This window comes from Mustelus asterias, chromosome 13 (genome assembly GCF_964213995.1).
Source record: "Mustelus asterias chromosome 13, sMusAst1.hap1.1, whole genome shotgun sequence".
NCBI classification, from domain to species: Eukaryota; Metazoa; Chordata; class Chondrichthyes; order Carcharhiniformes; family Triakidae; genus Mustelus; species Mustelus asterias.
The window spans coordinates 3,787,435-3,813,882 of NC_135813.1; the positions used below are offsets into that span (position 1 = coordinate 3,787,435).

At 42.3% G+C, this 26,448-nt stretch overlaps 3 protein-coding genes across 4 annotated transcripts in view; 2 read left to right on the forward strand and 1 right to left on the reverse strand.

The window, feature by feature from the left end:
* The first annotated feature begins 2,964 nt into the window (after window positions 1-2,964).
* Window positions 2,965-8,937, forward strand: LOC144503073 (protein cereblon). The gene is made up of 2 exons (XM_078227573.1): window positions 2,965-3,546; window positions 5,952-8,937. Exons 1-2 carry the CDS (start codon window positions 3,186-3,188, stop codon window positions 6,104-6,106), a joined length of 516 nt encoding a protein of 171 aa, XP_078083699.1. The 5' UTR covers window positions 2,965-3,185; the 3' UTR covers window positions 6,107-8,937.
* Window positions 8,938-10,795: 1,858 nt separating this feature from the next.
* LOC144502367 (protein SET-like) lies at window positions 10,796-24,684 on the reverse strand. The gene is made up of 8 exons (XM_078226208.1): window positions 24,278-24,684; window positions 22,579-22,636; window positions 20,794-20,936; window positions 18,447-18,550; window positions 16,926-17,039; window positions 15,238-15,408; window positions 14,512-14,667; window positions 10,796-13,891 (listed from the first exon to the last, which is right to left on the reverse strand). Exons 1-8 carry the CDS (start codon window positions 24,348-24,350, stop codon window positions 13,868-13,870), a joined length of 843 nt encoding a protein of 280 aa, XP_078082334.1. The 5' UTR covers window positions 24,351-24,684; the 3' UTR covers window positions 10,796-13,867.
* Window positions 24,685-24,761: 77 nt separating this feature from the next.
* Window positions 24,762-26,448, forward strand: part of dync2i2 (dynein 2 intermediate chain 2) — a 62,826-nt gene continuing 61,139 nt past the window's right edge. For both annotated transcript variants that reach the window (XR_013499324.1, XM_078226222.1), the window contains exon 1: window positions 24,762-25,361. Coding sequence is in view for 1 of the 2 variants with exons in the window: in XM_078226222.1 (XP_078082348.1) it covers window positions 25,026-25,361 (336 nt within the window). In the remaining variant the exon portion in view is untranslated. The remainder of the gene's footprint in view (window positions 25,362-26,448) is intronic.

Here is a 26,448-nt window from a genome sequence, read left to right on the forward strand (position 1 = left end):
TTAGAGAGATACAATTAGTTGAGAACCGAATCATAAATCAGTGGAAACTTTTTTTTATTTTTGATTTGATTTATTATTGTCACATGTACTAATATACAGTGAAAAGTATTGTTTCTTGCGCGCTATACAGACAAAACATACCGTTCATAGAGAAGGAAACGAGAGAGAGCAGAATGTAGTGTTACAGTCATAGCTAGGGTGTAGAGAAAGATCAACTTAATGCAAGGTAAATCCATTCAAAAGTCTGACAGCAGCAGGGAAGAAGTTGTTCTTGAGTCGGTTGGTACGTGACCTCAGACTTTTGTATCTTTTTCCCGAAGGAAGAAGGTGGAAGAGAGAATGTCCGGGGTGCGTGAGGTCCTTAATTATGCTGGCTGCTTTGCCGAGGCAGCGGGAAGTGTAGACAGAGTCAATGGATGGGAGGCTGGTTTGCGTGATGGATTGGGCTACATTCACGACCTTATAAAATTAAATAGCATCTGGCATCCAGTATGCCCCCTCTTCCCTGTAGTGACCACAGGGTTGCAGAAGTCCTTTGATGCACTGACAGACACCACATTGCTCCCATGTGTCCGCAGACACATTCTCAATTCTCTCACTTGGGCTACTCCTTGACTCTTATTGTCTGTACCACCATTTTCTCTCACCACAGATGCTGTCAGACCTGCTGAGATTTTCCAACATTTTCTGTTCTCTCAGCATCTACCCTGCCAAGCCCCTGGGAAACCTATATGTCTCAATAAGGTAGCCCCTCATTCACCAGGCACTCTGTTCATATCTTCTTGAACTCCCTGAGTAGTATCCTTTACTTACCTTCCTGCTTTCAAAAGGTGCCTGAAAACCTTATTTTTAACAATGCCTTCAATCATCCCCAAAACTAACACCATCATTTACTTTTTGTCCCCGCCCTACTTGACATTCAGCATTTTCCAGCTTTAATGTAACAATCCTCAAGGCACCTTTCTGCAAATGAAGATTTTCATAGAAATGTAAGTTGATTTGATTTGATTGATTTGATTTATTATTGTCACATGTATTAGCATACAGTGAAAAGTATTTTTTTCTTGTGCGCTATACAGACAAAGCATACCTTTCATAGAGAAGGAAATGAGAGAGTGCAGAATGTAGTGTTACAGTCATAGCTAGAGAAAGATCAACTTAATGTGAGGTAGGTCCATTCAAAGGTTTGATGGCAGCAGGGAAAAAGCTGTTTTTGAGTCGGTTGGTACGTGACCTCAGACTTGTGTATCTTTTTCCTGAAGGTGGAAGAGAGAATGTCCAGGGTGCGTGGGGTCCTTAATTATGCTGGCTGCTTTTCTGAGGCAGCAGGAAGTGTCGACAGAGTCAATGGGTGGGAGGCTGGTTTGCGTGATGGATTGGGCTTCATTCACGATCCTTTGTAGTTTCTTGCGGTCTTGGGCAGAGCAGGAGCTTTTAATTCACAGCAGTTTTCCATGACAGGTTTCAATTGTGGCAAATTGTTATGATCTGGAATGCATTGCCTGGAAGTGGATTGAATAGGAAGTTCTGTGTTGGCCATGGCCCTATGATAGTCCTCATCTCTAAGGTTGTAGATTCAAGTCCCCAATCCAGGGCTTGAGCACAAACTAGGCTGACACTCCAGCACAGTACTGAGGGAGGACTGCACTGTCAGAGATGTCTGTCTTTTAGATGAAACCCTGAGTTGAGGCCCCAGCTGTACTCTTAGGTGGAGGTAACTCTTAGGAGGAGGGGATGGCCTAGTGGTATTATCGCTAGACTATTAATCCAGAAACCCAGCTAATGTTCTGGGGACTTGGGTTCAAATCCCGCCACGGCAGATGGTGGAATTTGAATTCAATAAAAAATATTTGGAATTAAGAATTACAAAACCATTGTCAATTGTCGGAAAAACCCACCTGATTCATCAATGTCCTTCAAGGAAGGAAATCGGCTGTCCTTACCTGGTCTGGCCTACATGTGACTCCAGAGCCACAGCAATGTGGTTGACTCTCAACTGCCCTCTGTAATGGCCTTGCCAAGGGCAACTAGAGATGGGAACTAAATGCTGACCCAGCCCATGTCCCATGAATTAAAAAAAAGTAAACAATCCCATAACACAATGTCAAAGAAGAGCAGGACAATTCTCCTGGGATTCCTGACAATGCTTTGGTCAATAAACATCATTGGGACAGATTATCTCATCATTATCGCATTGTTGTATGCAGGAGCTTGTTGTATGCAAATTGGCCGCTTTTTTTCCTGCAATATTGAATACACTTGAAAAGGGGCGGCATGGTGGCACAGTGTTTAGCACTGCTGCCTCACAGCGCCAGGGACTCTGGTTCGATTCTTGGCTTGGGTCACTGTCTATTTGGAGCTTGTACATTTTCCCCGTGTCTGCGTGGGTTTCCTCCGGGTGCTCCGGTTTCCTCCCACAGTCCAAAGATGTACGGGTTAGGTGAATTGGCCATGCTAAATTGCTCTTTAATGTCAGGGGGACTAGCTAGGGTAAATGCTTGGGGTTATGGGGACAGGGCCTGGGTGGGATTGTGGTCAGTGTAGACGCGATGGGCCAAATGGCTTCCTTCTGCACTGGAGGATTCTATGCAAAACACTTTGTTGACTCTGAAACACTTTGGGATATCCCGAGGCAGGGGTGAGATGCGCTGCGGAAACGCAAGCTATTGCTTGTTGTTTCCAAGAGATACATATTTGAAAAGGAAAACAGGGTAAAGGGCTTTGTGCAGTGAGCAGGGGAGGGAGTGAGACGAATTGGATAGCCCTTTCAAAGGACCAGCAGAGGCAAAATGGGCCGAATGGCCTCCCTCTGTGCCTCGTGAGTCTGCCCCCCCCCCTCGCACCATTAAGTGAATTGGAATCCTCCAGCCTGCAGGGGGGTGAAAATTGTCTGAAGAACTTCTAAGTGCGGCGAGATCCATCTTTCGCTCCCGTATGTATTTAAATATCAGCTGTAGGAAGGCTACAGTTAAAAGGGGGGAAAGAAAACGATACATATCTGAGACAAAGTTCTCTGCAGTAACGTGGGAAAAGTTCGGATAAAACTCACTGTCGGAAGGCGTTTATAATATTTAGTTTTAAAAAACATGAAATAGTTGGCGATTATTTTGGGGCAGCAAGTGACTTTTTAAAACATTTTGGAGAAGTTTGTTCCGAGGGGTGAATTAAGGGCAGCGGCCTGGAGGATGTGGCGGCTCTCGGTGCCTCTGCTGCTGGGCTTGCTGTCCATGGTGAGCGGCCACAATGCCAGTCGGGGCTCCCCCGACGAGCTCTTGCTCTGCCGGTCGTGCGGTTTCGAGGTGGCCGCCAGCCGGGATCTCCGGTTCGTGGCCAGCGCCCTGGCTCTGGCTCAGCGGAACGACACAGTGATCGGCGAGCGCAGGGTCCCGGTGCAGCTCTTCCAGAACCCGCAGGGACTCCGCTTCCAGGTGATCACCTTCAAAAAAGCCGCTGTCCACAGGCACTGGCCGGCCGATGAGCAGTTCTCCTGGTTCCCCGGGCACTCGTGGACAGTGGCAACTTGCCCCAGGTGTCACAGCCACTTAGGTTTGTTTGTGTTAGTTTAACTCAATGTTTATAGCGGTGCGGCAGTCCCTTCAGTGTCACTTATCTTCATATTTTGTTGTCACAATGAAATATCACCTCGCAGCTTAAACGTGCAGGCAGAAAGGAAAAATTAATTAGTGGCACAAGTACGTTCACATTAACACTGCAATGAAGTTACTGTGAAAATCCCCTAGTCGCCACACTCCAGTGTCTGTTCGGGTACACTGAGGGAGAATTTAGCACAGCCAATGCACCTAACAGCACCTCTTTCAGACTGTGGGAGGAAACCGGAGCACCCAGAGGAAACCCACGCAGACACAGTGAGAACGTGCAGACTCCACACAGACAGTGGCCCAAGCCGGAATCGAACCCAGGTCCCTGGCGCTGTGAGGCAGCAGTGCTAACCACTGCTGCCTGGCAAGGGTACTGATTGGGGAACCAGATTAAATGTGCCCACGAACTAATAGTATATACTTAAGGGCTGAATGACCCTACTGTTCCTAAATTATGACGTGGAGATGCTGGCAATGCATTGGGGTGGGTACAGAGCTTTCAGAGCACTGCTCCTTCATCATGTTAGTGGCTACTCACTTGATGAAGGAGCACTGCTCAACGCTCGTGATTCCAAATAAACCTGTTGGACTTTAACCTGGTGTTGTGAGACTTCTTACTGTTTCTAAATTAAGCATTATTTTAGGGTGGCACAGTGGTTAGCACTGCTGCATCACAGCGCCAGGGACTTGGGTTTGATTCCTGGCTTGGGTCACTGACTGTGCGGAGTTTGCACATTCTCCCTGTGTCTGCGTGGGTTTCCTCCGGGTGCTCCGGTTTCCTCCCACAGTCTAAAAGACGTGCTGGTTAGGTGCATTGGCCGTGCTAAATTATCCCTCTGTGTACCCGAACGGGCGCCGGGGTGTGGCGACTAAGGGATTTTCACAGTAACTTCATTGCAGTGTTAGTGTCAGCCTACTTGTGACTAATAAATAAAACTTTACTGCAAACTGTTTTCTGACCTCTGATTCTATCCCCTTCCCTGGGCAGTCTCATGAGAGTCAGATTGTTTGCAACCACATTGTCCTAGTTGACTTTGAGTGGAATTCTGATCCTTTTCATCACCAAGGCTGTCTACTTCATGTCTAACGCTCCCTGCCAAATTCACACCTTTATTCCCCCAAGACATGAGTATTTCAATACTCTCCTGGCCAACCTCCAGCTTTCATCCTCTGAACTTGAGCTAAACAAATAAACTCTGTTGCCTGCACCCTAACTTGCACCAAGTCCCAATCACCAGACCGCTCTGCTCTCCTGAATTCTTTGTTGAGTTTATTAGCATTGGCTTACAGTCCATCAGTGGCGTGCCTCATTTTAAAATTCCTACCCCCATGTTCAAATCCCTCCACAGCTCATTTCTGTAACTGGCTCCACGCCTGCGATTGCGTTCACGTATCTCTAGCCTCTTGTACATCTCACCCCTTTTCTCATTCCTGCCATTTGTGGCTATGCCTAAGTTCTTGAAATTCAATTCCTAAATCTTTCCACTCCACTCCTCCTTTAAAACCTCCCAACTCTGACCAAGCATTTGGGTGGCATGGTGACACGCTGGTTAGCATTGCTGCCTCTGTGCCAGGGACCTGGGTTCAATTCCAGCCTTAGGTGTGTGGCATTTGCACATTCTCATAAAATCGCAACAGTGCAGAAGGAGACCATTTGGCCCATTTGACCTGCACTGACAACAATCCCATCCAGGCCTTATCCCTGTAACCTCACGTATTTACCCCGCTAATCTCCCTGACATTAAAGGTTAATTTAGCATAGCCAATTAACCTAACTTGCACCTCTTCAGGAGGAAACCAGAGCACCTGGAGGAAACCCACGCAGACACGAGGAGAATGTGCAAACTCCACACACTGACCCGAGGCCAGAATTAAACCTGGGTCCCTGGCGCTGTGAGGCAGCAGTGCTAACGACTGTGCCACCGTGCTGCCCTGTATCTGTGTGGGTTTCCTCTGGATGCTGTTTCCAAAAGATGTGTGGGTTAGGTGAATTGGCCATGGTAAATTGCTCCTTACTATCCAAAGATGTGTATATTTGGGGGATTAGCAGAGTAAATATGTGGGGTTATGGGGACAGAGCCTGGGCAACATGCTCTTTGGAGAATCTAGGCAGACTCAATGGACCGAACGGTCTCCTTCTGCACTGTAGGACTCTAAAATCTGTTCTAATGTTTCTTCCTTTGGCACGGAGTTATACTCTTTATGCAAAACACCTTTTGATGTTTAATGTTCACTATCAAAAATGCAAGTTGTTACTGTTATAAGAGATTGTGTGTGTGTGATAACTAGTTGATAAATTTAGTTCCGTCTATATTCCGTTCATTTTATGTGGATCTTCTTGATGTTTAACAGGTTGGTCATTTCAGCCCAATGTCTGGCCTCAGCATGTTACAGATAAAGAACTTGAAGAATCAGAAGAAACATTTGTTGCATTGATTATAGACAGACTCCTCCAGGAGAATTTTGCTGCAACGCTTCTCATGGTGCCCAAGTCCTATCGAAGTTGAAATCAAGTTGTTTCATCTATTTTCATAAATAAATATTTATCATTATCTATAATTTTGTGTTACATATCCAAATATGAATTCAAGTTCTATCACAGCAGTTTTGGAATGAAGTTCAGTTAATCAAACAAAACAATCTATATGATGACAAGCCAACTGGTTCTTTAAGGGAGGAACCCATATCTGATCTGGCTGATTAATGACTTGATGCTGGTTCACTCTCCGTTGCCCCTGAGATAGCTGAGCAACCCACCAGTTGTAAAAACTGCAATGCAAAACTCAATAGGACAGGGCATTGATCTAGGTGCCAGACTCATAGAATCCCTATAGTGCAGGAGGAGGCCATTTGGCCCATCAAGCCTGCACCGACAACAATCCCACCTAGGCCCCACAACTCCACGCTAGTCCCCTTGACACCAAGGGCCAACTGAGCATAGCCAATCCACCTAACCGACGCATCTTTGGACTGTGGGAGAGAACCCACACAGCCACGGGAAGAACGTGCAAACTCTGCACAGACAGTCACCTGAGGCTGGAATTGAGGTGTGAGGCAGCAGTGCTAACCATTCTGCCACCATGCGGCCCACAATGTCAGACATAAAACCATGATCATGCAAAGTGCTTATAAACATCTGGGGACCTATGCAAAAATTGGGAGAACTGTTCCACAAACTAGTCAAACAACATTCTGCTATAATTGTATTTACAGAATCAGCCAAAATCCCAGTTTCCTCCTCCACCATCTCAGGGTATATCCTGTCCCACCAGTAGGGTCAACAGAGGTGGTGGTAGTGGTATAGAACCCTAGAACAGTTGTGGTGCAGAAGGAGGACATTCAGCCCATCATGTCTGCACTGGCCAAAAAGGAGAAAAAAGAAACTAGCTGCTCATTTTAATCCCATTTTTCAGCACCTGGGCCATAGCCTTGCAGGTTACAGCACTTCTGATGCAGATTCAGGTACCTTCTTTAATTAGTTGAGTGTTTCAGCCTCAACCACAAACTTAGTGAATTTCAGACACCCACCACCGTCTGGGTGAAATAATTTTTCCTTATGTCTCCTCTAATCCTACCAATCACCTTAAATCTATGCTCCCTGGTAATTGACCGCTCAACTCAGGGAAACAATTTTGTACATTTCAATCAGGTCACCCCTTGGCCTCCCTGTTCGAAGGGAAACAGCCCTCCCCTATCCAATCTCTCTTCATAGCTGCATTTTTCAAGCCCTGGCAAGAATTGTAAATCTCTGTACTCTCCAGAGCAATTATGTCCTTCCTGTAATGTGGCAACCAGAACTGTACACAAATCCAACTGTGGCCTCACCAGCATTTTATACAGTTCAATCATTACATCCCTGCTTTTGTATTCAATACCCAATAAAGGAAAGCATTGCATATGCTTTCTTGATCCACACCTGTCTTGCCCTCAAGGATCTGTGGACATGGCTTGCCCAAAGGAGGCAGAGAGTGGGTATAGATGGGTCTTTTTCTAAATGGAGGTCGGTCACCAGTGGTGTGCCCCAGGGATCTGTTCTGGGACCCTTGCTGTTCGTCATTTTCATCAATGACCTGGATGAAGAAGCGGAGGGATGGGTTGGTAAGTTTGCCGACGACACGAAGGTTGGTGGGGTTGTGGATAGTCTGGACAGATGTCAGAAGTTACAGAGGGACATAGATAGGATGCAAGACTGGGCGGATAAGTGGCAGATGGACTTCAACCCAGATAAATGCATCGTGGTCCATTTTGGTAGGTCAAATGGGATGAAGGAGTACAATATAAAGGGAAAGACTCTTAGTACTGTAGAGGATCAGAAGGACCTTGGGGTCCGGGTCCATAGGACTCTGAAATCGGCCCCGCAGGTGGAGGAGGTGGTTAAGAAGGCGTATGGTGTGCTGGCCTTTATCAATCGAGGGATTGAGTTTAGGAGTCCGGGGATAATGATGCAGCTATATAAGACCCTCGTCAGACCCCACTTGGAGTACTGTGCTCAGTTCTGGTCACCTCACTATAGGAAGGATGTGGAAAAGATTGAAAGGATGCAGAGGAGATTTACAAGGATGTTGCCTGGATTGAGTGGCATGCCTTATGAGGATAGGCTGAGGGAGCTCGATCTTTTCTCCTTGGAGAGACGAAGGATGAGAGGAGACCTAATAGAGGTGTATAAGATGTTGAGAGGCATAGATCGGGTGGACTCTCGGAGGCTTTTTCCCAGGGTGGAAATGTCTGCTACGAGAGGACACAGGTTTAAGGTGCTGGGGGGTAGGTACAGAGGAGATGTTAGGGGTAAGTTTTTCACAGAGGGTGGTGGGCGAGTGGAATCGGCTGCCGTCAGTGATGGTGGAGGCGAACTCAATAGGGTCTTTTAAGAGACTCCTGGATGAGTACATGGAGCTTAATAGGATGGAGGGTTATAGGTAGGTCTAGAAGGTAGCATTCGGCCTCTGATATTCGGGTAAGCGTTCTCCAAGGCGGCCTTCGCGACACACGACGGCGCAGAGCAGAAACTGATAGCCAAGTTCCGCACACACGAGGACGGCCTCAACCGGGATATTGGGTTCATGTCACACTATTTGTAACCCCCACAGTTTCACTGGCTGTCTTGTCTGGAGACAATACACATCTTTTTAGCCTGTCTTGATGCTCTCTCCACTCACGTTGTTTTGTTTCTTAGACTTGATTAGTTGTAAGTATTCGCATTCCAACCATTATTCATGTAAATTGAGTTTGTGTCTTTATATGCTCTGTTTGTGAACAGAATTCCCACTCACCTGAAGAAGGGGCTTGGAGCTCCGAAAGCTTGTGTGGCTTTTGCTACCAAATAAACCTGTTGGACTTTAACCTGGTGTTGTTAAACTTCTTACTTATAGACCTCACCCTACATCACTATCAAGTCATGAGACCAACCAATCCTATAAGGGAGAGTAGAAGGGCATAGCATGAACAGTGCCATGTGGAACTAAACTGTAATCCCCAGCAATGGAATTCAACAATGGTATTGCCATTTATAAATTCAGCAATGTCAAGGCCATTGTATGTCAAGGGGAAAAGTTTAAATAGATTCTCTTGTTGGAGATGGTCATTGCCTGGCATTTAAGTGGCATAAATTTAACTTCAATCCAAGCCTGAATATTGTGCAAAAAATACTAATAGCTGAATTATAGTGAAGTGTTAGCTATCCAAACATCACAAATGTGAATATAGCAAAAAATATTAAGACAATGAAACATGAATTATGTTTTGGAAATTTGATAAATTAACTCGCCCTTTCATCACCCCAAGTAAACCCATTTGGAAGACAGATCAACCTTAGGTTTACAGAAAAGTTTAAGGAAGAAAATGTGTATCCAAAATTGAAAAGTCTCTCCTGTGAAGTGGCTACCCCAAAATTCTAATTACTCACCCAGTAGAAATGCCGCAGAGCCTGTCTTTTGTTATACAATTACCTGCTCTATGATGGATATGTATACACAATCCTAATATCAACTACATAAATTGTTCCCATAGCCTGGAACTCGAAACATTATTTGGATGTGTAATTGACACAAAATAATTTTTACCAGTTACGAGGCTTAACTTTGGCAATCCTCTGAATGCAGGTCTTTCTGGAAGTCTTAAGCTCGAATACTGTCGAAGGGAATTTTAGGGTAGCCACTTCACAATTGTTTGATGTGACAAAGTGAATGATTTTGCTTAAACTCGGTCTGAAATTTTATGATAGAAGGGGTTAAATTCTGCTTCGGTCAATTGCAGCATTGTTAATTTGACAGTTGTCAGGCACAAATCCAAGGGAGGAGCTGAGCATTTTCAACTATAATCCAGTGGACTCCGTGCCTCCCATTTTGTTGCGGCCTGGGAAATCTGCCCCTCCTACTTCAGGTGTTGCACTTTTATATACTTGATCACCATGAATTTAATATATATATATTTTTTCAAAATCTACAACTACCTTAGACCACAGCAACATGCTGCAGAGATCTGAAAGAAAAATTGTATAAATTCAAGGAGACCCAACTACCACCAATTAAATAACCATGATCGGTACGAACTTTGATACCAAATCCACGTGTTAAATTTCCTCATGCCTTAAAGGAGCAGTCTTGGTGCTCAGCTTGCAACTCCGAGGAAAAAAGTCTCCTTCAGAAAAAGTTCATCAACTTTTACGCATGTCTACCGTCGGGTCAGAAATTTCTCAACTTGAGTTGGGCCTGCTTTCTGGAAAAGTGGTGTAGACAATTCTGTAGATTAACAAATTATACTTATTAGCCAGAAATAAATATTCCATAATTTTAAAATGGGGGTATGACACCAAACGTAACCACACTTCCAAGAGTCAGTGGGTAGTATAATGGGTTAAACTGCCTCCTTCTGCACTGTAAATTGCTATGATCTAAGGCAGATGCCAATACCAACAAATGGTGAGCTCCCATGTATTTTCTGAGAAACTACACGTCGAGTTTTGCCAGATAAAGGGTTATCTGAAATGACTTAATGGCATCGGATTTCACTGGTCTGAATAGTTAACTCACTTCTCTGAAAAACCACAAAAGATTCAAAGGCTCAGACTCCTGTAATGGCCATTGATAATAACCTGTTTACTTTTTAGATTATATTCCATTACATATTTGGTTATGGTTCATATGTATTGGTGATATTTCCAGATGTATACAATGAGCAGTAAAGACAATACACAGCACTGTGGCAAAACATGTATACAAACTTTATTGTAGATAACAGTAAAGACAGATTGATGAGAACCAATTTAATTTAAAAAAAACATGAAGTCAGGACACCTCAGGCTGCCATATCAAACAAAATCCCAGTACACATTTAAAGATCAGGTGTCTATAATCCAGTGGAACATTCTGAAATGTGGTTTATAGACATCATGCTCTCCAGAACATTGCTAAGCAAAGCAATGGCTTAGCCAGGTCCCATTATCAGGACAATTATGTAAGCAAAAACAAGAAATAAAACTAACTACAGCTCTGGTTATACTCATTAGGCTTCTTGTATGCCATCATTTCTTAGACGAAAGTGTTCAGGTCCATTATTACTAGTTGAAGGAATCACATGCCTTACGCTTGCATTGCTGGTGGTAGAATTATTAGTCATTTCATCAATTTGCCAAAGGAAAAGTGGCATGGTTGGTAAGCTTTTTTTTTGCATCCCAAGAGGGTTTTCCCACCTACAACTCAGTTTCTGCGTCTATACCGGAGTGGCAGAATGCATCAGACAGGAAGGACCTGCTCAGGGGAATCTATTTCTCAGAATGAAAAACATGCAAATGTACAACAACTCCCTCTTGTGAAGGCACACTAAAAAACACCAGGAGAAATTGGGATTAGATTTGTGAAATAACTGCAGTCGTTAGCTGCTCAGGTTGTGCTGCAGTCTAATACCAGGAAAGGGAATAATTAGATACAAAAATCTCCGTCTGCTGCAAATCAACCACCAGAGTTAACTAGCAGGACAAGTATACCAAGTCAGTTTAGGATACTATTCAGGCAAGGCTCAAGAACAAGCGGTCATGTATGTTGTAGTGATACATCATAATGGCCTACTTCATCACTGGTAACACAAGTGAAATGGCACCATTTTCCACTGACAGCATCTCTTAACTTCCAATTATAAGTAGGAAAGGGTTAAAGCAAACTTACAATGAGGAATCAAACTCAAAAGTTCTTAAATAGCATTATCAAGTCAGGGTTAATGGAATTGGGAGAAGTTCATAAATCAAGGAAAACAGTTATCAGGTCACCTTTTTTTCATTGTACAATAGCAATTCAAATGTCGTCACAGTTTAGTACAATCAGTACAAATTCTGGAAAGTCAAGAAAATTGACCAATTAAACAATGAAATAGGAACAGAATAGGGTTAAATACTACAAGTGGCATTGATTTGGGATACCTGCACCCCACGTTTTTACAAAAGATGCAGCAACAGCTCCCATATATCCAAAACTAGTGATAATCATGTCATAACTACATTCCTAATAGGAGTTGGAATGGAATCAATTAGCACAAATAAACTCTTCTGCACCAGAGATATGAATTTGCAAGAGTTGCACCAAATCCATTGTACATTGCATACCAATAATTAAAATGTAATAATTATGCAAAAGTCTAATTTTCTGCAAAACTTTTGTGGCAGGCTCTTTAAAATGTCAATTGATTATATACACAGACATATCACAACTACATTTTGGTGCTAAATGGTGTAGCGCTCATGGGACTGGTCGCAAGAAAACTGAGTCATCGGTCCAATGGATCTATTGCAACTACTGCCAGGACAATATATACATTATATACCAAATTACAGAATTTAGCTACTAGAGGCAAAAAAGATCAAGTGCAATTTGGTAGTAAAAGCAAGCCTAGAAAGTAACAAACTGTCCACAAAAAAAAAAGTGGGGCATTTAAATTCAAAACTGAAGCATTTACAATGCAGCACTGGACCCAGACCCAACTGATCGAAGAGTTGCAATTTTCCCTTTGAAATTACAATCTCATTTCCAATGAACAGATTGACAAACATGTAGGCTTCTTGCACATCTCAGACACCAGGCTAGAAACACTACATGTTGGTATACAAAATGGGAAGCACTGACCAAGCCTCGTTGCACCCATGTTCCAATAAGAGTTAGATGACAATACAATTTTAATCAATTAATTTCACAGGTGCAAATCTGCTCAATCCTCAAATTATACCCAGTGGATGTGGAAAAAAACTCAAAAGACCTGTCCATAACCTGATATTTGCAGCACCTTTCATCTTTGCATGCATGTATATTAGGATTGTTATAATTTAGTCTTTAAATAGGCAAATAATGGAAATCTAATTTGGAGTCACCATTTTGAGATCAATTTTGGTACTGTAGAATTTACCTCAGGCATGTACAATTTCCCCCAAGTATTTACTAAAAATAACCACTCAAGACCGATTGCAATCAAATCCTCAAAACATTCCAGGTTAAAAGCAAACTCACCACACACTTTTCGTGTACACATTTAGTTTTATTGTAACAAAGCAACTTGTACACTTTAAACGTTTAAAACGGAGCAATTTTCCTTTCCAGTGAAACAAAAAATTACATTAGAGAATGTAGATTCCAATAAGATTCTACAGGTTGTCACTCCATCTGCTGTGGGGTTCAAATCGATTAATATTTAAAATTGTTGGCTTCGGTTGCATGGATGTTGTAAAAATATACAATGCATCAACATGCTAAGTACAGCCACGTCCTCAAAATACCCAACAAACCCACCCATTAGAACCCAACCATCTGCATCTACCCCAGGTGCCTCAGTGACACCCCAATTTGTTACAAGAGAGAAGGAAACAAGGACTTGATGGTAACTGCTAATTGTCCACATCACATGGAAACACAGTGTAATCTCTGGGCCATAACAGGTAGGAAAAAAGCCTATTCAAAATTATCTATAGTCACAGCACAATGGCAAATTAAGTTCTGGGCTTCTAGCAGAGGGATGGGTTGGAGGGGGTGGGGTTTAAAATAAAAAGTAAAAAAAAATACAATCACATTACTACAGAAAATGGTGTGCTGGCGCTAGGAGAATTCATATCAGTTCATGGAAATGGCAGAGAGAGATTGCCACTGTAGTTTGCGCATGTAACTCATCCCAATTGTGTATAATGGTTTAAGGACCTCAGGAGAACAAGGAAACTGAGCACAAAAAGACAGCAACTTGCTCCCAGGGACTAAAGAAAAAAAAAGTAGAAGAGGTGAATATCAACAGCAACCAGATCAGTCATCTTCGCCCTCCTCCTCCTATAAAGAAAGGGGAAATAGTTAGTGCAAGGCAGCTAGTTGCAGATTTAAAAAAACAAATCAGAATCTTCAGACATTCCTCTAAAAGAAGGAACAACAGGTGCAACACTTGTAGACTCAACAAAAACAAATCGGAACTATTAGACTCTCATCTAAAAGAATCAACAGGTGCAAGACTCTAGTTAAAGAATTTGCACCAAGTATTCCAAATTACTCAAACTGTTAAAATGAGATTTCTTGTGTGAAACTCAATTTAAGGAAGGAAGAAAAACAGAAAGCACATCTTACAAAGTATTCTCCCATTTAACAAAAAGTTACTGGCATTTCAGCATTTAACTAAAATATCAATTTTTCTACTGCATGCGCAGTCAAGCTAGATCCTCTTTCCTCGGGGTGTTCTGGTGTTAAAAAATATCAAGCATCACATTACACTTCATGACAAATATTTGGCCCAAATCTTAGGCCGGTAAGTGATTGAATAATGGAAGACTTGTAAGAAAGGAGATTCCATTTGGATTGATTCAATGCTAGAAGCATGAGACAAATTTAGCCAGCTGCATCATTTTAAAATTTCCACACAAATGTTACATTTGGGCCATGAATTTAAAGACAGCACTTGCCTCGGCTTCTTCCCCTTCTTCCTCCTCCTCTTCATCCTCTTCTTCTCCCTCTTCATCCTCGTCTCCTTCTTCATCAATGTCCTCCAATCCCTCCTCTTCCTCCTCATCTTCATCTTCCTCTTCACCATCCCCTTCTTCGTCTTCCATATCGGGAACCTGCCAACACATCACATGAATTACATTTTTTGTCAAGGGACACATTTGTAAAACAAGTTCATCACAATGGTTGAGCTTTTGTACAGAAGGCACAGCTGGTCTTTAAATGATGTGGGATCGCAAGGATATAGAACAGGCTGTTGCACACACGAAATTAAGATTCCCCAATATTTGTTGCACTATGTCAAAACAGTAAATAACTAGAAGATTGAACATACAAATCACTAAAGTAGATCAGCAATCTAGCTCTAGAAAAATCAACACTCACTACCCTAACCATCCTAATTATAAAGCAATTTTTAAAAAACTCCCAAAAGACAAGCAATTGATTTCATCCTCTCTTGGGTTTTAGCTTGACTGCTCTGTGGCTTTTAATTATTGACAATAGCTACCAAATAGGCCCGCTCTTTTGTGCAGGAACAAATGCTGAACTTCCCATGAAAAGAGATGCAATACTACTGGTGAAGTTGAATACCCACAGCCCTTATGCCAAATAATAATTAATCACCCACCAAATAGTTTGCATGCTGAAGACAGTTTTCAAGTTCACAGAAAATCAAGAATACTCACTAAGTAGTACTGCAGTGGATTTGGCCAGATGTCATCTTTGATAACCTCGCCCAGCTCATCTGCACCCGCATCCGAGTGATCAGTAAACCAGGTGAAGAAGCTTTCTGGTTCTTCATGCTGTCGCTTCCTTCCTGCTTTAGTCTGTGACTGGCTGGAGCGTTTTGTAAGGTCCTTGAAATAATATGAATACTTAGTTAAGTGTAAGGAAGATGCTTATTTGCATTACAACTGTTCAGAAGGTTCAGATACACAAGCAGGTGGAGCACAGCATTTTAAAGTAGTTTATTTATTAGTCACCAAGTAGGCTTACATTAACATTGCAATGAAGTTACCGTGAAAGTCACCACACTCCAGCACCTGTTTGGGTACACCAAGGGAGAATTTAGCATGGCTAATTCACCTAACCTGCACATCTTTGGACTGTGGGAGGAAACCGGAGCACCCGGAGGAGACCCATGCAGACACAGGGAGAATGTGCAAACTTTGCTCCACACAGACAGTGACCCAAGCCAGGAATTGAACCCAGGTCCCTGGCGCTGTGAGGCAGCAGTGCTAACCACTGTGCCACCCCGGTTTAATTCAGGTTTAAAAAATAGATTAATTCACTTCAGCACAAAAGATGCAAAGAAGATGTGACAAAACATATGATGCAAAACTAAAGTGCTGAGAATAGCATGAACTATGGAATTAAGCATGTTTAATAGCAACCAGTGTAATTCTAAACTAATTGCAACAGTACCAAGTTGCTCAAGTAGCTTTTGTTATAACAAATTTCCCAAAATACCCTTCCTCCAGAACTGATAAAATTCAATTATAGAAGCCCATTACTTCCACAGAAGAGACAACTGAACTCAACAGAAATAGATTTGAAACATCAGGGCTGTACAGCTCAGTACCTGAGCAATTGAAACTAAATTGATGCAGAGAAAAAATACATTGAAGACTATTGTGAATGGCAGAGATGCTAACTCAAATGTTAACTCCTTTCCACACTAACTTACGAACTGAGATATGCAACTGATTTGTCAGTTGACGTTCCCCATTACCACCTGGCCATTTGTGAATGACTAAGATCAAAACACATCAATTCGGACATATTCGGCATGGAAACAAAAATCAGGCAAATACTTAAATCAATATGCCAAATACGCTCCAGTCCAACTGTACACATCAGCTGTGAAGTACTTGCCCAAAGGAAATGAAGCAGTCATCACAACATATTGCTTTTGGCCCCTCATGTTGAGGCTCTAAGAATATTAACAAACATCACCCTAGTATCCTTTTCCAACCTCAAGGTAGAAAAAATAATAAATTGCCAAGTCACAAGATCAATGCAGTCTTTTCAGGCAGGATGAAGTTAGGAACGGAGTATGCCATCCAGTCCCTTGAGACTGTTGTCATTCAATTAGATCATGGCAGATTATCTCAATTCCATGCACTTGCTTAGTTCTTAAACTTTATTACACTACCAAACCTGAACTAAACTTTCAAATCATTCCAAGTCTCAACAGCAATTTTAGGACATTTCCAGATGTATGCTACCCTTTGCATGAAAATCTTTCCTGATATCACCCCAGTAACTCAAATAAATTGGTTTTCTGAACATAATTATAGGTTTACATGCCTTTCAGAATCACCCATGAGATTAAATAAGAATCCAGTAGTTAATATCCAGGGACAGGTCTTACCTTTCCTGGTTTCCATTTGATCTCTGTTGATTTTGAAGATGGATCGCCATTTTCATTCAGGTGAAATTCTTTGGACAGAACTTTATTATCAAAGTATGGGTTCTCATCAAAATACTGAAAACAAAAGTCACCCATTAGTGTCTTCATTATTAGTGTAATTAAGAAACTTGGGTTAAAATTTATGAAGCAAAAGAAAACTCAGTACATTTGAGTAACTACCTGACAGTGGTAGCAGTCCAAGCCCCACTGTTGATACTTCAATTACTTAAAGCAGTCATATAAAAAAAAACAATCTCAAATGTAGTATATTTATTGAAAGGTTGTAATAATAGATTGCACGAAGAATTAAAAGTGGAGCATTCACCAAGCAATTAAACACTTGGTAGTTAACCCAAATGTTTACTTGACAATACTGTTGGCATGCACGTGCATTAAAAAACGGAACTGCCCTACGAATACTAATTGCTAAACAGAGAACCGAAAATCATAGATGAGGTACATTATTCAAGATGCAGTGCCAAGGTTTCTGTACGTCAAACCATTTACAACCTTTGCTCAATTATAGTGCATTTACTTGAAGCAGGGTGAATGGGTGACTTGAGTCCCTCTCCAGAGACCTCGACACAAAATGCAAACTGATTTGTCAATCTGACAAGAGGGAGTGTTTCACTGTCAGGGCTGTTTTTTTTGGATGAACCTTTTAATTATGGGCCCACCTGCCTGTATAGGAAGTTTCCTATAGTTTCCAGAGTAGCTGTTTGAGGTTAATCACCACAAGACAAGTCTTATAAAACAACCTCAATATCAGTCATTTGATGTGTAAGAAGTCAAAATGCCACCTTGACACATGAAGGTGCGTTAAGTGTAGTTAGTCAAGCAACAGGTCATCTTGACTGAAGGATGATTCACCTTTAGTGCAAAAGATTACAAAGAACAATAGATAATTTGCTCGTGGGGGAACACAACAGCCAACCCCAAGAATATTGAGGCAAATTGACATTCTTCCCAACTCTGTTCAACTTCATGCCTGCAAACTTGCAGCAATTCAGAGATCTTCCCCACTATTTTTGTGCAGTTAATTGCATCAATCACCAAGACCACCGACTTGCAATAGATAAAATTCAAATTTAAGGTTTTAGGAATTTGATATTTGAGTGGGTTAATAATTCTTCAATTACCTCATTTGTGAAAATTAGTGCATCTGCTGTTGCATCAGCAAAATAAAAATTCCATTATACTTCAAGACAGACTGGTAGTTTTAAAAATAGAGGTATTATTTCTCAAAACAAATTTGAAACCAGGATTTTAAAAAACAGCAATGGAAATAATTAACTCACCCTACAAAAATGACATTATACTTAAAAAGAACAAGTGGAAACTTATCACTCCCATGGATCAAGGAATTTTAAAGACAAAATGAAATTTAGAGCTGCCGAATACACATTTTCAATTGTTTAGCCCTGTAAAACAAATTTGCTTTTAATAGTCAATCCAAAATCAGTCCAAGAAAAATGCACTTACAAAATCTATTCTATAGCCTGATTTGATATCTTCAAATTCTGTCACCTCCACTCTCGTCAGATAATGCAGTGCCTCCTCATCTTCCTCTCCCAGAAGCGCAGATACTGGAATATATGAGCAATTTAAGAATTACATTTAACTGAATTGTTTGATAATTTCAGGCCAACAGTGATGTATCAAATATACTGGCCAAATCTTGTAGTGCAATATTCAAGCAGCTTCAGGTCCACAGTATTGATTTAAAATGTAAGATAGAGACAACAACACTGTAAATGATAAAATTGAAAATACAATCTTCTCATTAACAGAAGATTTCATGCCCTTTAAAATTCAAGGCCATTGCTAGTGAGACCTCCAAATTTACCAATAAGCAGCACCAAAATTACTACGTGCAAGACAACCTGGTAGAGCACTCCCTAATTGTTGTATGTGGAGGAAGGAAGGAAATCAGAAGGCTCATATCGTGCATATACACTATAATGTCCCTTGCCTGGCTCTTTGTAAAACGTGGAAACAGATACATCCACTGACCATTTTGCTACATTTTACATAATACATACCTAAACTATTTCTTCATTCAAAAGAGAAAATTAGAATACACACAATAGGCAAGATTTCATGCCATAGCACGCTAATACAAGCACTTTCCAAGTTCCAAGCCTCACTGCCAAAACTTTCTCGTTGCTGTATATGGGATCATGCTGTGCATAAAATGATTACTGCAATTTCCCTATATTACAATAGAGCTAAATGCACCTCAATAAAGGCACCATGAGCTTTCCATTCATTCACACTATTAGAAATGTTACAAGTTAAAATTTAAACTAACACCACTTAATTACTGTAAAACATCTTACACCATTTGCATTGAATTAAACAGCAAAATGTCCATCTGGAACATAATAGATGCAAGCACTTGTTACATTACTGCTTCTACAGTTACAACCCACTTCTTACATATTCAAAGTTGGGGGAGGGGGCACAATAATCGGCCTTAATGCACCAAGGCCTTTGGGAAACGTAAAAGAGACCACAACGCCACTCTGGAATGTCAGGGATATAGGCCACGGAAGGATTGAGCACAGCTGTGACTTCCTCACATCGTCAGATAGCCTGACACTCAGGTTAATGTATGGCACTTATAAAGAAAGAAAAGCAACTTGCTGCAGCAGAAATTTGCATTATCAAGAATCTGGGCTTCTACAAAAGGGAAAAACATTTAATGAATTCCTTTCCTACACCTCAAGATGGTACACACAACCAATGTTTAAAAGCACAGTGACCAACCTTTGCATCTAGTGAGCAACCAATTCTCTGTACCCATTCCCAAAATACGGAGAACAAATAATTTGTTTTTGCCCAGATATTTTCCAATGTTTGGGAGCAAAAACATTCATTGGGACATTGGGTTATGCTATTAACAGACAGACCATCCTAATTTCTGTTCAAAATGTAAAAACACGATAACAATCAAGTTATAATTTAAAACGGAGCACAACTTAAGCAAGCTTTATAATTTCTTCTAATCAAGCCAAAAGAGTTGCAAAGCAATATCGCAAAGGAAACTTCAAAACTTGCGGCAAGTTATTAATTACTATAAGCCAATGGTTTCAAACACAACTTTAGCTTAGTAAACAGCCACATCAGCAAAAACAGAATGGCAACTATAACATTGGCTGCAGAAAAGAGCATAACCCAGTAAGACTAGCACAACACAAGATTAAAAACAAGCTCTCAATGATCCAAATCGTCATGGCTGTGGTTTGCTGTAAAGTAATACCGACTTTTGATCAGTGCTGCAGTAAATAGCATGTGCCTCTAGGGGTCATTGTTAAAGGAAAGGCAACTAGTACTCATTACAATGGCAAGGAAGTTCATAGAAACTCAGCCAATACATTTTGACTATAACGCCATGCCCGAGAGTGTCTAAAATTGAGTCACGATTGCTTCAATTCCTTGAAGTTGAATCACAGCACCAGATTAAAGTCCAACAGGTTTATTTGGAATCACGAGCTTTTGGAGCGCTGCTCCTTTATCGTTCACCCGATGAAAGAGCAGCGCTCTGAAAGCTCGTAATTCCAAATAAATCCGGTGTTGTGATACTTCTTACTGTGCCCACCCCAATCCAACGTCAGCATCTCCACATCTTGAAGTTGAATATGCTCCATATAATCAGATTCTACTGCAAACAAAGATAAAGCTCCCTTTCAATAAACTATCACACAACAAATTTTTACACAGGCAACATAAGAAAAATCCCTGACATGTTCACATCAAAATTGTATCTCCCACACGTTCTGTTCTCCCAATTTATTTACAGCCATTCTTTACATATCTGACCGCTTACCTTGTGGGTGGTTGACAAACGTAGTCACCCAAAAATTGGGGATTTTGGCAATGAGTTCTGACCGCTTCTGGAAGTATGGCTGGCGTAGCTTGTTGTATTTTTGCTCTACTTTCAAAATTTCCTCACTTGCCTGTTCATTCAGTCTAAACACACGAGCATTTTTAAAAAAACACAAGAATTATTCACAGCCTGGTAAAATAGTACTTTTGAGTTTCAAAGCATATACAGACATATTTAATCTACACTCCTTTCAACTGCCAAACTGACCAAACAGGGCAAGAACACCTCTGCGTGCAAGGGGCAAGGAAAACAGCTGAAACCAGGACCGATAAATGCAAAGGTAATGTGGTTTATTCTAGAAGTGAAATTGTCCAAAAAACTCCACCTGCAAACAAAATGGTCTGGCAGTTGTACTTTTAAGGTTATAACAGAGATTTTAAAACAATCTGGCCCCGAGGCAGTACATTGTGCGCACTAGCTCAAGGATCAATGTTTTCTTCTTCTTCCAATCGCTCATCCATTAAACTATGTGCATGTCACAACAATGGAGCTAGCAAATCAATTGTAGTAAAACTGCAACTTTTCTCCATTGGGCATTCAAAACTCCTAATTCAATCAGGGGTGGCATAACAGCAGGGAGACTGGATGCCTCCACTTCTTCAAAGATACATTGGGAAATATTTGTAAGCATATGCTAAATCAAAAGGGCCTTTTATCCAAAAGGCTAAAATACAGGGGGGGGGGGGGGGGGGGGGAATAAAATGTTATGATCATACAAGGCCCTAGCTACATCACACCTTGAATGCTGTTTATAATTCTGGACACTGCATCTTAGACTGGCTAGAATATTGCCAGGGCTCTAAAGGGTAAAATCAAGAGATTTCAGAAACTAGGCTTGAACTCTCAAAGGCATGGAAAGGTCAGTGAGAAAGGAAGAATATGACCAGGGCAGGCAGCTGCTGAGGACAAGCGTTGATACACCACGATGGACTGTACTTGTGCACAAGCAACACCTCAAAAGATGGAAAATACAGCATGATTAGGCTCTTAGATACCATCATGTTAGTTCAAATAATTTAGACTCTTCTCCCACAACTTTTCAATCCCAAAAATTAAACACCCTCTGGGTGTAACTAGGACCTTGTATGATTTTATCCCCCCCCCCCCCCCGCATTTTAGATAAAAGGCCCTTTTGATTTAGCATGCGCTTACAAATATTTCCCAATGTATCTTTGAAGAAGTGGAGGCAGCCAGTCTCCTTGCTGTTATGCCACCCCTGATTGAATTAGGAGTTTTGAATGCCCAATGGAGAAAAGTTCCAGTTTTACTACAAATACAACCACCAATAAAGCTAGCTAGAATTGTGATCACCAAGAGACAACACCTCGCAAATGCACATACAGAACAATATTAAAAGACTCCATGTATTCTCTCTCGCATTATAAGCAGTTACCCCAATATGTGGAATAGTATTTGAAAAATCACCCTGATATAAACAGACATTTTAGTTTTAATTAACTCTCATTTTTCACTAACCCCCATTCAATTTCACAGAAATTACGAACGTATATCACTAAGTTTCAGGACCACATCAGCATATGGCTCAGAAGACAAGTGAAACAATGGAAACTTTCAAACCAAGGACCACTTCCGTCTGTTGCAACATCAAAATTATTGCTGCACCAAATTTAAAAAATGTTGTTGGGGTTAAAACTTAAGGGTGAAGCTCAACCAACTTCCATGGAGTTAAACATGCAACTTAACATACCGCTTCCGTTACTTTACCTGTCTATTTCATTCTGTACTTCATCAATGTGTTCAATGGCTTCCTGTTGCTCTTTTTCTGTAAAGAAAGTTTTACAAAGTCACAAAATTGGAGGTGTTCGATCAGCACATATGCTATTTCTAAGACGTTTAAATGACACCTTCGACATTGCACTAAAACACTTTCCTTAAATCAAATCCACACTGGTAATTCTAAAATATTAAAACAGACGGATCAAATACGAGTTCAGTTTCAATACTTCCTATTTTGTCTTCTCAAACAGGCGATAAAGGCACAAAGAAAGTTGTGAACTCTTCATTTTACATAATTCCCCAAGGACGGATGCCCTCGGAAGAAACACTGCATTAAATGCTTAAAGGCAACGGGTAAACTTAGAGAACAAGTTAACCTGGCAGAAGTTTAAAAAAAAACTCATCTGCAAAAGTAGATGTAGCGAAATCTGTCACAAAACCATCGTCCGGAAAAAAAAGCAACTCATTTCTTTCTGCTCACCTATTGCTTGGAACTGTGAAAATTAGACAGGGCATGCCAATCTCAAACAGCAGCCAGAAAGTCCCCTGTAATATATAGCGAATTTAAACCAAGAAACGTCAACAATTCGCCTGCTACCCACGTTTCAGTGCCGCTTCCCTTTGTGTTGAATGAACCCCTGCTAAATTATAAGCCGCGTGGTTCCTCCCGAAAGGAAGTCGCTGCTTTAATATCGGCATTTCAAAATAGAATGAATTGTATCGAAAACAAACTTTTCAAAATCCGGCATTTATTAAAACTGGTCGGACATCTGCCTTCATTTTAAAGCATTTTCACAATTTTACTTAATGCAACCCATTTTCATTCATTTCCCCCTCTTTCACATCAAAAGCTGCAATTAAATTCTGCAAATGCGTTGGACTTTTCCCTCCAGATTTTACACTGCTTTGTTTTTTTTTTGTGTGTGGCAAGTCGCGGTCACACACATGCGGGATTCTCAGAAGAAAAACATTCCAGTTAAAATGACTCCAAAAATAAAAGGTGGGATCAAATGAGGGAGGGGGAATTGGTGTAGAGGAAAAAGGTTTGGGATAACATTGCCGGCCAGCGCAGTTTGAATCGCCTTAGCAGGCAGGAAAATAAAAAAAAAGAGGGATGCCTATAATCCCTTTAACACCAGGCCGCGTGGTTAGGCCTCTCTCTCTCTCCAAGTCGGCTGCCTCCAAGCCGCCCCGAGTATCGCTGCTAATAGCGGGAAGCCCATGTTGGGACCTGCCTCCCTGCACATTATCCGTGCCCGCTGTAGGTTTAATGTGGGTGGAGGGAAGGGGGGGATGAAATAGGGCATCTTCACCTCGGAGGGACGAGCAGGCCGCGGCGGCTCCATTTCTCTTTCCTGGTATCATGGCGGCCGCCTTACACAATGAGGGAGGAGGAGGAGGAGGTGGAGAGATTCTGTTCTTTTTTTTTCACTCTCTCTCTCTCTCTCTGTATGTGGCTTCATAAACATGGCGCCGGAGTGAATGGAGTTACCCTCCCGCGCTGCCTTTCAGCTCCTCTCCAGCCCGACCGAGAGGGGGAGCGTGGGGCCGCCATTCCGCGTACACACACACATATATATATATAGATATATATACACACTCACACAGCGGCCTTCACAAACACAAGCCTCTACTCACACGGATTTAACCATAACAAGGGGAAAAAAATCGCTGCACAAAAAATTACCTGAGGTCTCGTCTGCTCCATCATGGTTCGAGTTCACCTCTTTTTTACTCATCTTTGTCGCTGGGACCGACATCTTGGAAGAAGGAAAAGGGGGAAATAAAAAAAAAGGAGGAAAAAAAATGATGAAAAGCCCTGATCTGCGCTTTCTCTTATTGATCTGCCTCTATTTCTCTTGCTGGCCCGCTCCCCTCGCTGCTCTCCTCTCTTTCCCCCTCGATGGCTCAGTGGGTCTCGCGCCTCTTACCACAGTGGGGAAGGGAAAAAAAAAACGCTCGCGCTCAGCCCGCTGCAACACGCACGCGCCTTGGCGGCCCTTCCACCGCCACCCCCCCCCCCCCCCCCCCCCCCAAAAAGCCCAACAACCAAAACCGCCCAGTGCGCGTGCGCAGTGCGCCGCCCTCGCGCCCAACGTACGCTCCGGCGTCGCCTCCCATTGGCCGCCCTGGGGCGGCGGCGGCAACGGCGCGAGGGCGACGGTGACGTCAGGCGGCGCGAGGGCACCAATCGGACCGGGTCGTCATGGTGACGGGGCGCCCTGATTGGGTCGCGTCGAGCGTTAGCTCATGCTGCGCGTTCGGTGTGTGCGATGAGGGGCGAATTTTTTTTTTCGGTTTTTGTTTTTAATCGAGTGTTAGGAGGTAGAGGAGCCCTCCACACTCCAACCCATCTTTATTGAAAAAATACATATAAGCTAGAGTCGGCTTCCAGTGTGGGGAGGGTTTTGGGGGCTTGATAAGCCGAACGGACCATGTTCAGCGACGAGGTGCGAGAGGCCGTGTCGATCGAGTCGCGCTGGAAGAAAGCTGCCGAGCTGTGTGACGCAGTTTGTCAGACGGCGGAGGTTCGACGCGCCGAAGCCTCAGTGCAGATCCGACGCAGCGCCAAGATCAGTACGCAGACGGAGCCAATCGAGTATCGAGAGCAGCCGGCCATTGATGGCAGCACGGAGCCTCGGATTGATTCCCCGCGTCTGCTTCACTTTCTCCGCCAGGTGGAGCCGATGGTGAGCAAGGAGTTAATGAAGAACACCAAGAGCCACGCCTTTGATGGATTTGAAGTCAACTGGATAGACCATCCACACACAGTAAGTCTTGCATCTGTAAAAGTGAAAACTTGCATCTGTTTCGATTTCTACAACATTATTTGTAAAATGGGATCTGAAATGAGAATGCAAACACATGCAGTTCAATGCATTTGCGAAACGAACTCTTAATTTGGCCATCATGATTCACCATTATTTGGCTGGACCTTCCCCTTGAGTGCATGCCCCACAGAAAGAAGCAGGCGCTGTCTACATGGCAAAACCTGTAGCATGTCGCGCTCCTTGAATAAAGTTGATGGGAAGCCAACCGATGCCGGATAAAGTCAGAGGTTGGAAGTGCTCAGTTGTCAAAAAAGGAAGGTCGGGTTAATCTCGAACGCATGACCGACCATTCTGTAGAGCAGGGATCATTGATAGTATAATTAATCCTACCTTCACTGCTCCCTTCTGGGCATATTTTCTGTTCTTATTGCAAGTAATGTAAGAGTTGTCTGGGGAATTTTATAGAGTAAGAGTTTTAACAACACCAGGTTAAAGTTTATAGAAACATTTGTTGAAATACACCCATGCTGTAGTTTTCAATATATTTCTATATATTTAATGCTGATCATTAGCGTTTTCATGTTTAAGTTTATTTATTAGTGTCACAAGTAGACTTACATTAACACTGCAATGAAGTTGGGGTGGCACAGTTGTCAGCACTGCTGCCTCACAGTGGCAGGGACCCGGGTTCGATTCCTGGCTTGTGTCACTAACTTCATTGCAGTGTTAATGTAAGCCTACTTGTGATACAAATAAATAAACTTTACTGTGAAAATCCCCTAGTTGCCACACTCTGACACCTGTTCAGATACATTTGAGGGAGAATTTAGCATTGCCAATGCACCTAACCAGTATGTCTTTCGCACTGTGGGAGGACACGGGAGCACCAGGAGGAAACCCATGCAGACACAGGGGAAATGTGCACAGTCACCGAAGCCAGGAATCGAATCCGGGTCTCTGGCACTGTGAGGCTCCAGTGATTAGCTGAAATGCAAGAGTAATATCCATCTTTTTGATCAGATGTTAATCCAAGGTCCTGTCTGCTTTCTAATGCATGCAAAAGATCCCATTCCAAAACCAGATCCCT